At 37.4% G+C, this 11,293-nt stretch overlaps 1 protein-coding gene across 3 annotated transcripts; it reads left to right on the top strand.

Moving 5' to 3' along the window:
• The first annotated feature begins 1,676 nt into the window (after nucleotides 1-1,676).
• LOC141605198 (guanylate kinase 1-like) lies at nucleotides 1,677-6,515 on the top strand. 3 transcript variants are annotated; one of them, XM_074423881.1, is made up of 11 exons: nucleotides 1,677-1,994; nucleotides 3,844-3,882; nucleotides 4,054-4,164; nucleotides 4,274-4,347; nucleotides 4,426-4,561; nucleotides 4,654-5,016; nucleotides 5,251-5,372; nucleotides 5,453-5,588; nucleotides 5,673-5,718; nucleotides 5,810-5,918; nucleotides 5,996-6,515. In XM_074423881.1, exons 2-11 carry the CDS (start codon nucleotides 3,880-3,882, stop codon nucleotides 6,078-6,080), a joined length of 1,185 nt encoding a protein of 394 aa, XP_074279982.1. In that variant the 5' UTR covers nucleotides 1,677-1,994; nucleotides 3,844-3,879; the 3' UTR covers nucleotides 6,081-6,515. The 3 variants fall into 3 exon arrangements, with proteins under 3 accessions (XP_074279982.1, XP_074279984.1, XP_074279981.1); XM_074423883.1 differs by lacking the exon at nucleotides 1,677-1,994 and adding an exon at nucleotides 3,227-3,251; XM_074423880.1 differs by lacking the exon at nucleotides 1,677-1,994 and adding an exon at nucleotides 3,546-3,678.
• Nucleotides 6,516-11,293: the final 4,778 nt, after the last annotated feature.

Genomic DNA, 11,293 nt, shown 5'->3' with positions numbered 1-11,293 from the left:
TACTCAAGGAACGAGCTTGGTGCGCATTTCGAGGCCTGAAAGACAATTTTATGAAGAATTGGAAGCGGACTATCAGCTAAAGCAGTCGATCGACTGGCCTTCATGGTCGATCGACCAACGCACGAGTTCCAGGAGCTACTGCACACTACAATCCAGTCGATCGACCGGTCACAGTGGTCGATCGACCAAGCCTCGATTATTACGCGCAAACTAAAAGGACGAGAATTAGGAAGCCCATTGTATTTTAGGTTTTAGAATAAAGTTACGTATGCCTACCTATATAACGTAACTCATTCCTGATGCTACAACAATCATCCAGTTTTTATTGAGTTTTAGTTTATCATTGATAATTAGGGTTCTTAAGTCTAATCTTTCGTTAATAAAGTTCTTTTTGGCAATCGGTTTTGATCTCCCCTTTACAATTCCTTTACACGGTACTCTTCTGTTCCTTTATTCAGTTTTATTGCTTTCGTTCGTAGTTTAGGATTGCTAGGTTAGATCTCCCGAAGCCAAATTACTGTTTATGTTAATCGTTCGTTTAATTGATTTAAGCATGAATTCGAATGTTTTAATTGTTAAGTTTACTGTTGTTATTATTCCTAGTATGAGTAGCTAAATACCATGTGCTAGGATGTAGGGAATCTGTAGAGTAGGCGGCGTAGAATTGTATGACCTGAAATCGCGCCTTGGTCGATCGACTGCCCTACCTGGTCGATCGACCGGCCACGTGAGATCACCTTCGTTTTAATTAATTAAATTACTATGTTTGACGAATCGAGTGCACGCGACTAGTTAAATGCCTAGGATTTGACCGACCCAATAAAGATCGAAAGATAGGGAAGGGAGATAGCCTACCTAATTAAGACGACTAAATTAATAAGATCGAGAGATAAGTTAATTTACCCTTTTTAGTCACTTTTCAGGACGAAAGTTAGTATTAGTGATATTAGGGACCTGTAGCGAGATCGAAAGATGCTACCTGTAAGAATGGACTGAGAGGACTTCTTATTTTCCCGTCTCACGTGCTTGTTTTAGACTTACCTAGTATACTGCCGCCGAAACTATAGTGAACCGACCATCTTAGCACCCTTTTAATATTTGTTTTCATCCGTTTATTTAGTTTAGTTATCTTTTATTGTCTTTAGCTATAGAACAAACCAAATCAAACCCCCACATTTATTACCTTGGACTTAAAATTAGACAACTAATAATTGTATCGCCTTCTTGTGGTTCGGCCCTGTTACCACTAGCTTCTGTTAGTTTTAATAGGTATTATAAATTTTATCTTTGGTGCACACAACGACGTGCATCAATTGTAAATCTTGATTTTAATGCTAACAATGAAACGCAATAAAGACTTAACATTTATTTCTACTTCGACGTGAAATTCATGTACTTCAGCTGTAGAAAATCCATTGTTATTAGTTAATGTCTTACATTGTTATACATTAGAATCATTTAATTTAATCAGTGAAGCAAGAATAATTAATTGATTATGAGAAATAAGATTAATAATTGAGTAATTTGATAAAAACTTGATTAGTTTGAAGAGAGAGAAAGATTAGAAGAAGGATAATGTAGGGAAAAATTATGGTAAAAAGTACTTGAAAGAGTAAAACTTGTTCATAAAAGAGCAACTACGAAAAAAAATAGTGTGTATTATATTTAAGGGAAAAAAAATTAAATACAAAAAAACTCATTAAAGGTTCCACACCATCATATTGGTTCACCCCATTCTCCCACTGTCCAGTGTCCAGTGTCCACCCTTTCCCTCCCTTTACTGGTGGCCACAACCTCTCGCGCGAGCCTACTCACGGCCTTCACAATTCCGCCGCCCTAACCTTGCGCTGCCCCTCCCTCGCGCCCTTCCCTTGCCGTTCTTCACCATCAAACGTTACTAGGAACAGCTACCGGTAACACCGACCTAATTTTTCAATTTATTTCAGTTACAATAACAGATTTTACGCTTCATTTGTTCGGGAAATTTGATTTAGGTATTCTCTTTTATCTTTCATAATCAATTCTGTATTTACTCAATTTTGTTGTTGAGTTTGAATATTTGATGATTTTTTTGCTATAATTTCTTGCTGCTGGAATTTGTCCAATTCTCACCATTTGTTCTCCAATTCTCCGCGGGTAGACCAGACCACACCCGACCCAGATCCATTGAGTTTGCATTTTTGAATATTAAAGTTTTGATCTTAGTGGGTCAGGTCAGTTTTGATCCGCGGGTAGACCAGATCTTAGTGGGTCTCGCTCGGGTATGAGTAGATTTGACAAAACTGACATGACCCGCACCTGAATTGATGACTCGAATCTAACCCGAAACTCGAATTGACTCGAACTTATTCAATCCTACCCGAATGTTTATTTTCGGAAACTGATTGTTATCTCCAAGTTACTTGAAAACAACCAACCTGAAAATGACCTGATTGCGAATCGACACGCCCTTCCTTACTCGACCCGAATTTTTGCAAACCCGAATAACCCGAACTGGCCCAACTCGAACCATACCTGATTGACCCGTTTGTCAGGTCTAGGCATGAGTCTAAGGTGGGTTGTCAGTTTGTCACGCGTCTGGGTATGGATAGAGTTGGCATTGGGCGTCTTTGGCGGCCGCGTCTTGCCCCATCGTGCCTTCCCCAAAAAATGGCGGCCCGGCACGGATATTGTCATTTGGCCGCCGTGCCGTGCCGTGCCTCGGCCCACTCACCCAAATCCCGCCGCGGCCCGCTCCCGCGCACGCCCAATTTCGTCTTGGGCGTGCACGGCCCATGGGCTAATCGTGCCCAAAGACGTGGTACCAATAACCTTAGTATTTTTTTCTAAATACTCTTTTATTTATATAAATAATGAATATTAACGATTTAAATATATATTTTATTAAATATTAATGTACTTGATGTCTTGATTAGTTGATTACTTGTATTTTTAATGTACTAGATTTAATTAAATAATTAAAAAACGATATTAGAAAATGGAATTTAATTAAATAATTAAGAAACGGGCCAAATCTCGGGCCGTGCCGTGCTAGGCCCGCCGTGCTTGGTTCGTGCCGGACCCTCCGTGCTTGGGCCGTGTCGTGCCTAGGCACGGGAATTTCCCAAAAAATGCAGCCGCGGCCCGCCTCAAACCCGTTCGTGCCGTGCCCGTGCCATCAGTATTATTCATCCGTGCCGTGTCGTGCCCGTGCCGGACTCGTGCCGTGCCCGTGCCGCCCGCCTTAGCCCGGCCCGGATTGCCATCTCTAGGTATGGATCTGAATGACTCCAATTAAATCCCGTCTTACAATAAATTTATGTAAAACCGTCTACACATTTTTTAAAAATACTTAGTCAAAGTCAAAACCTAAGAATAAAATTCCTATAATCTATGAGAGGACCCCTTTATTCTCAAAAATAATAGCAAGATCCAACAACCTCCATTTACGCCACCTCCAAAGATCCATCTTCCTCCCTCCTTCTCTTTTATGGACTATAAACAAATAAAACAATAACCTTTCTTCCTTTCTAATCTTCATTCCCTCAGCTTATGCTATACGCCGCCTCCCCCTTCCACTTTCCGTGTTTATTATTTTAATTTTAATATTATTTATTATTCTATTTTATTTATTATATTAAACCTCCACTCTTCCCACTTTCTCCATTCCTAATTTCTTCCTATTTTCACTTTTTGTTGGTATTTTTCCTTTCCCTCAATTTTTTGTATACTTTCGGAAGCTCTGACGGTTTCAAAGAATGATTCATGTCGGCCGCCCCCTTATTATTTGGGGACCAAGGCTTTGTTGTTATATGTATTGTTTCCTTGCATTATTGATTGATGTTTTTTTTCCGCCATGTTTAGGTTAACTATTTTGGTGGCATACACCAGAGTTCTGCAATGGTGAGTTCTCTGCCTTTCCTTGTATTGTCGAAAAATGCCGACTTTTTCAAATAATGCATTAGCTCAATTCTATCCCCGTCAATTGTTTACCTTTTTATTCGAGTATTTTAATGAAAGGTAAACAAATGATTCGGGTTGAAACTCATGGATCTGGGTATTGTTGTTATATAGGGAGAGGCTATAGCTTTTGTGGGTGATGATGATCTACGTAAGAGCTATGGAGACGGTTTTGATTTGGTCTGTAGGGGGAAGGAAACCTCTATTATTGTAGGCAACATTGAGGTAGTTTTGTCTGCTTTAATATTCTTTTTTGATTTATAAGGCTGCGTACATCCGACCCCTTTAATCCCGACATTGGATTAATGTTGTTATTTTGATGGTTGTGGTTTAGTATGTGATTGGAGAAGGTCAAGATTCGACCTTGTTCGTTCGTTGCAAGAGTCTCGATGATTCCATGGGCAAGTGGTGAGTGCTGGTTGTGTCCGTTTACCTCCTGTATTGTTATGAATTGATGATTGATGATCCGCGTCTTGTAAACTGCAGGGTATGTCCTACAGTTTTGGGCACAAAGCCTTCTTCTACTGTTGGCTCAGATCACTGGGCTACGGTAGTTGGTAGTGATAGAATACTGGTCATTCTGAATGGTTCATTGGAGGTTGACGGCTTTTGGTTTCTAGAGGTCAGTAGTCTGAGTCATATAAACCGATTATGGGCTCTAGGAAGTTGAAAAATGTAGAGCGTATATAAATATATTCCGTATTTGATTGGTAGGTGGACACTCCATTCGTCAAACAACAGAAGCAGATTTTAGGAAGTGATGTAGTCGCTTGGAGTAAGGGAGTCCAGGGCTATGCCGGAAAACCTATTGTAATCAGTGGTCCTTCTGGTGTGGGCAAGGGTACATTGATAACAAAGCTCATGAAGGAGTTTCCTTCCATGTTTGGCTTCTCCGTCAGCCACACTACTCGGGCTCCAAGGGAGATGGAGATCAATGGCATTCATTACCATTTCACTGAACGAAGTGTCATGGAAAGAGATATTAAAGATGGAAAATTTCTTGAGTTTGCTTCGGTTCATGGAAACTTGTACGGGACTAGTATTGAAGCTGTTGAGATGGTAGCTGATGCGGGAAAGGTGAGTGTTTGTTTGCTTCCATTTTACCTTGTATTTGGAGTAATCGAGTCTTTGACTCTTTGCAATCCCTTTAATTAGCGTAATTCCTTTAATTAGCATAATTAGTGTCTGTTTATGATGCTAAGGTGGATTTTCTGTATTGTTGTTGATACCTTGAGGCAAAAACGTATGTGTTATTAAATAGAATAATTTTGCTGTATTAAATCTTGAGACAAAGATGTTTGCCTCGCGCAGAGATGCATCCTTGACATTGATGTCCAAGGGGCAAGGGCAGTTAGGGCTAGTTCTCTTGATGCTATCTTTATCTTTGTGTGCCCCAAATCCTATGAAGATCTCGAGAAGAGGCTTCGGTCTAGGTAAACTAGAGCTGCTTTGTACAAAAATTTGCTTAATGCAGTGCAATTATACAACTAACTGCAAATCTATAAAAACGCAGAGGAACTGAGACAGAGGAACAAGTTCAGAAACGTCTTCGCAATGCCAAGGGTGAGCTAGAGCTGGGGAAATCACCCGGTTTCTTTGATCACATTTTAGTCAATGATGACCTTGAGACCTGTTACAAGACTCTAAAGGTGATTCGTCGTGTCCCATAAACTCATTCGCGTCCTTTTCCCATATTTCTGTTACTCGACTTGAATAATTACTATGCAATGCAGAATCTCGTGTGTTTGAATGAATCTGCTGACAATACATACCAATCAGGTATAACTCTCCTCACACTACCTTATGAGCTTTATTTCTCCGTTTCTCCTTTTTTTCCTTGCTTCTAAAAACTGCCCAACCGTAATTTCAGCCTCGAGAATGAAACCCGCTTTTCCTTTGGTGCACTCTGTATCAAAGGTGGGCAGCAAGATATACTTGGACTCTCCAGCTCTAGATATCGGAAATGCATCGCATAATTCGTAAGTTTCTCCAGCCTCTGTATTATATGGATACTCTTCTCACGAGGCTTTACTCATAAGATTATTATCGTGAGCAGGTTTGTGCTGGATGTTGGTTCACTTATAGGAGGCGCACCTGGACGCACAAGAGGATTAGACCTCTATCCAGTCCACCAAAATTGAAATTTCTCGAGATCAGCTGACTATCCTCCCAACACCACTAACACTTAACCACAAATTTTATTTATGTTCTTTTCAACACATCTTTACTCTTCTTTCTCATATGGAAGGTTGGCATTGTTGCCTCGGCGTGTCAAAGCATCAAACAATGAGATTTTGTTGTCGGGGATTATAGAGTAGGTAACTATTTAACGTTTTGCCCCATCTCGCTATGTAACGAGACTAAATTTGAGTGGAGAAGGCCAACAATTTTGCGAATTGATGTACTTGATTATTTGGAGTTCCTCCTCTTCAAGATGCAGCATTCATCAACTATTTAGATGTTCTATGTCACTACAATTTGTATTGTGAAGCTTCCTGATTTGTTATTGAACTATCGGTTCGTTTTGTACCAAAGTAAAATTATCATGAAGCTCGATTTATTCGGTCTTTTCTTTTCTTTTTTTATTTTTGTTGGTAGAATTATTGTTTCGTTTTGTAACAATCTATGGCTATTTAAGGTCTGATGCGAAAGCGTTCTTGATCCATGGATGTGGTTGGTTCGAAAATTGGAAGGATTGACTAGCATTCTTGTATTTCCTTTATGTACTCGGCCAAAGCATCAACACTTGCATTTGTTCTCCTATCCTTGCAATCAATTTGGCAGAGAATGAGGTAAATGAGGTTGTTGGCTGGGCACAATCAGTGAAAAAAATGAAATTGTGATGTTCATGATCTCGCTACGCTCAAGAAATAAACTATGCACGCCTTCCAAACAATTGGAGAGCTTCAACCGAATGTTTCTATCGATTGCCATTATCAATTTAATTTTACAAGATCTCACATTAGTATAAGTATATAAAACAACCAATTAGTTCCTTTAAGACTGATATATCTACATTAACATTAAAATGGTCAAATATCATCATGTTTATATAAAACAAATATGTTATTTTTCCCTCTACATTTTGCTTTTGTCTTATGACTTTGATCCAACTACTTGACCGTTTCCTTAAAACGGATATACCGTCTTAAATGAGGATTTGGGTAAAACAATAGTGACTGTAATCCCATACTCCGCCATGAAGAACACAAATCCCTAATTCTCCTTCCTATCGGCTAAGCTAGCTAAACCCTAATTCTCCATTGTATACTTCTGATAAGGTAATTCTCATTTCCATTTCTTCTCTTCATTCAACGATTTCTGATTATTATGGCTTCGTCTTCTTCTCGATTGCGGTTTCAATTTCAATTTCAATTTCAATTTCAGTTTCACCCTCATTTGCATTTTAATTTTCGTCATTTCTGCAATTCTGCTAATGCTAAGCTTATTGCTATTCATGATCCTCGTAAATTTATGGAGTATGTTAACGGTCTTGTGCATAATAACCAACTTCCATAAGCCGTTGAGTTGTTGAACGTAGCTGTCGTTGAGCTAGGCATTCAGCCAAATATATTTACCTATCGTACCATGGTGAAAGGTCTTTGCAGGATCGGGGACAATGCCCGTGTTCTCCATTTCCTCCGCCTAATGAATTCTAGCTCATCGGGGTGTAAATCTGACCTTATCATGTACAACACCGTTATCCGTAGTCTCTACATAGCTAAACTCTTAGCCGAGGCCCTCGACCTCTTTTCAGCCATGAAAAACGAGGGCATCAATCCAAATGTGATTACCTATAACTCATTGATTCGAGGAATGATCAATATAGATCGTAAGGTGGAGGCTAAGGAATTGTTGGTTGGGATGATTGAGAGCAACATTGCACCCGGTGTATCTACTTATAACTTGTTGATTCACATGTAATGTAAGGACATGATGATCGATGAAGCATACACCCTTATACAAATAATGACTGAGCAAGGTGTGGCTCCTAATGTACTAACTTATAATGTTTTATTGGTTGGGTATTGCTTGTGCGGCCAAATGGACAAGGCAAGAGAGATTTTTGATTTAATGGTACAAACTCAATGCCAACCTGATGTTGTGTCTTATAATACTTTGATCAATGGAATGATGGATATGTTAAACATGAAAGCATGGACAAAGTGCAGCAGGAGCTGAATAAGGGGCTCCTAATCCCAACCAGGCCTCAGAACAAGCCCAAGTAACACCTACTGAACCACCCCCAACTCAACCAGTCAAGAGGTTCACCAGGTCTAGTTTTCAGCTGCCTATATGGCCAGCTGGAGCAGGCCCCAACTAAACCCATCAAGGAGTCCCTAAGCATCCACACCAGTCATCCTGAAAATGTAATGTAATCCAGCAGAAAATTCAGCAACAAAGCAAAGCAGTCACATGTTGAAGTTAAAGCATAAAGCATCATTTCCTTATTTGGTGAAGCATTTGTGAGGCTCCTTATAAAGGGTGCTGCAACATTTTTCACCAAGCCTGCCACAATACAACAACAAGAAGCCTTGACTTCAGCTAGCCACCAAATGAACAACAAAGTGTGCAGCAAACTGTGCACAAGAAGACAAGTGACAGTGACAGCCTGCAACAATGCTTTATTTTCGGTCTGTTTTACCCATTTGATTTATTTTTACTTCTTCACTTTATTTACCAGTTTGTAAGATAATTTATGTTGTTTGTACTCATCTTAGATTAATTATGGATCTTTGGATGCTAGGGTTTCGAACTGTAATGCAAAGACAAGGCCTATATAGGACCTGTGTCTCATCTGTTTCAAGCAGATTATTTTTGAATAAATAAAAGAAAGAGAGAAAGAAAGAAAGAGAGAAAAAGAATAAAATGGAAGGGGAAGGAGGAATAAATAGAAAATGACCGGTGTCATGAGGTAAACAGAGAGATTTAGTGCAATCAGAGAAGAGAGTAGGATAGTTAGGATTATAGTGGGTTAAAACATAGTTCGGAGCATTATAGGAAGGGGACCCATAGTATGGATTATTCCCATTAATTAATCCTAGAAAAAATAATAGATCTACAGTTTTTAAAAAATAACTGAAGAGTCTATCGATCTGATATACTTACGAGGAGGGAAGGGGGGGGGGGGATGTTGAATTAAGTATATTTAAATATACCCTCTTGTTTGATTGATTTGTCCATATGAGCGTTATGTGTTAATTAATTACTCGAAGTTTATGGATTAAACTTGACTAACTAATTAACAATATAAAGCGTAAATAACGAAATAAAGAAATATGCAAAGGATACACGATATTTGAAGTGGTTCAGCTTCACACGTCGAAGCCTACGTCTACTATTCTTGATTAATAATTTTAGTACCTTTCTACGGATTACAAAATTATCAAACCACTCGTACAACTAACTCTAGTTGTAACTCACTTTGAGTATCATTAAATACTCGACTAACTTACGTTTATAAGAAAGAACTTGATAGTTCCTCTAAGTGTTCACACAATTGAACGAGTAAGAAACAATATAAAGTACTATTATCTTATAACGATTTTCTTAGAAATAATTGTAATATGAAGAGCACGACTTTTCAAAGATTTTATTTGCAAAAAGGAAATTAAACACTTGATACGTTTGCAAAGGATTTTTATTCAAAAATTTACTTTAATGAAATGATAAAGTATTGTATTTATAGTAGAGAGGAGATCTAGGTTTTCTTATAAAAATCCTAAATGTGTCTTGTAGATTTTTGGGCAAGAAAGATCTATTCTCTTTATTTAATCCAGTAACATCTTTGCAAAAGATATAAGATAAATATAAGGAGATAAAATATCTCTAACAAATATTATATCTAAGATCTTTACCAAAACCCTAAATATAGAGGAGATTTCGTGTGTAGTATATAGCAATAATGAGATCTATCCTTTATTAAATAATCTAACCATATCTTAGTAAAAGATATAAAATAAATCTAGATAAGCATAAAGATATAAATCATCTCTAATAATAATCTTGTTAGATTTACCCTAATCTTTACTTGCACAAAGAGTATACACGAATGGAAGACGGCTCATAAGCTTACTTCTTATGTGTAAAAACTCTAGGAAAGATATTAGGTGAGATAATTAAGGTTTAGATATGAGTAACTAGAAAACCCTAGTTAGCCACCAATAAACAACTCATAAGTTGTTACATAGGCCGACTAATCTCATGGGTAACCGTCTACTCATAACCCAATTTTAAGTGCAAAATCCGATCTACTATAAATAGGTTTTTCTTTAGGGTGTTGCTCTTTCATGTACATGATTTACTCAATCATGTACATGTTTTCCGTAATTACCCTTGTCTTTTTTTCCATCCAATCTAAACTCTCGGTCTTCTCTTTCCCTCTCAACGGAAATGATTCAATGAAGGCTCACATCTAATCTAAAAGAGGCGTGCAACACTTTGAATTTTCCCCAATTTATACGATTCATGGTATTTGCATTCTACAATTAAATTTACAAATCGACAATTCAATGTCATAGAAATCTATTTACGTTGATAAGTGGCATGGATCTCAATCACCAATCATCATTAGCCTTTACCTTCACAATATTTGCAATTCAAGTGCCTTCTTATTCTGCATAATCAAGTTTTCCTCATTTTTTTGTTTCTTGATACAAATTATAACTAATTATGGTGCTAGATTTTTGATGAAACTGAAGACGATTGAAAGAAGCGGATTAATTACAATGGCGAGATTTCTATTGACATTTAATTAGTTTTGGTACTAATTTAATTCATTATATTGTGCCTTCACACAAACCCTAATTGAAAAATGAAAACCCAAATTAAAAAATATAGCAATAAAAGTAACGAAACCCAACCAAATTTGATGTAATTTATTATAAAATAAAAATTTATCTTGTTTAATGTGAAAATTGATATCCATTAGAAAATTTTGATGAGAATTTAAATATATTTTGAGGACTGTTTTGGTGATGAATAGAGAGAAATTTTGTTTTTTTTGTTAAGAAGAAAGTTACAAGGGTAGGGTGTGGAAATATTATGAAAAAAAGTCCATGATTGAGTAATGTGTGTACATGAAAGAGCAACTACCTTTCTTTAAAGATTATAAAGATAAGATTTGAAAAACTATTTTTAAAGCTCTTGTAAAGAACAAGTCTTGCGTTTTTATATTGCAGCTCAAAGTTGTAGTTGAAACACCTATAACTTTGAGTCTGGCATGCAATGTTATAGTTAAAACAACTATAACTTTACTTACCAAAACTATTTCTTTAAATATCATTATAAGACGACGACCTACGCTATATAATCTTCCTGAAGATCTTCAATGTAGGATTCATCTTTTATATTT

Source organism: Silene latifolia, chromosome 10 (genome assembly GCF_048544455.1).
Source record: "Silene latifolia isolate original U9 population chromosome 10, ASM4854445v1, whole genome shotgun sequence".
Lineage (NCBI taxonomy): Eukaryota > Viridiplantae > Streptophyta > Magnoliopsida > Caryophyllales > Caryophyllaceae > Silene > Silene latifolia.
The sequence above is the reverse complement of the archived record's forward strand: the minus strand, read 5'-3'. Positions and strand labels throughout refer to the sequence as shown.

What these genes read in the sequence shown, in the direction of transcription:
- LOC141605198 (XM_074423881.1), top strand. An exon ending in TTATTGTAGGCAACATTGAG is followed by an intron (nt 4,165 to 4,273) that starts GTAGTTTTGTCT and finishes GTTGTGGTTTAG; the next exon opens with TATGTGATTGGAGAAGGTCA. An exon ending in ACGGCTTTTGGTTTCTAGAG is followed by an intron (nt 4,562 to 4,653) that starts GTCAGTAGTCTG and finishes TTTGATTGGTAG; the next exon opens with GTGGACACTCCATTCGTCAA.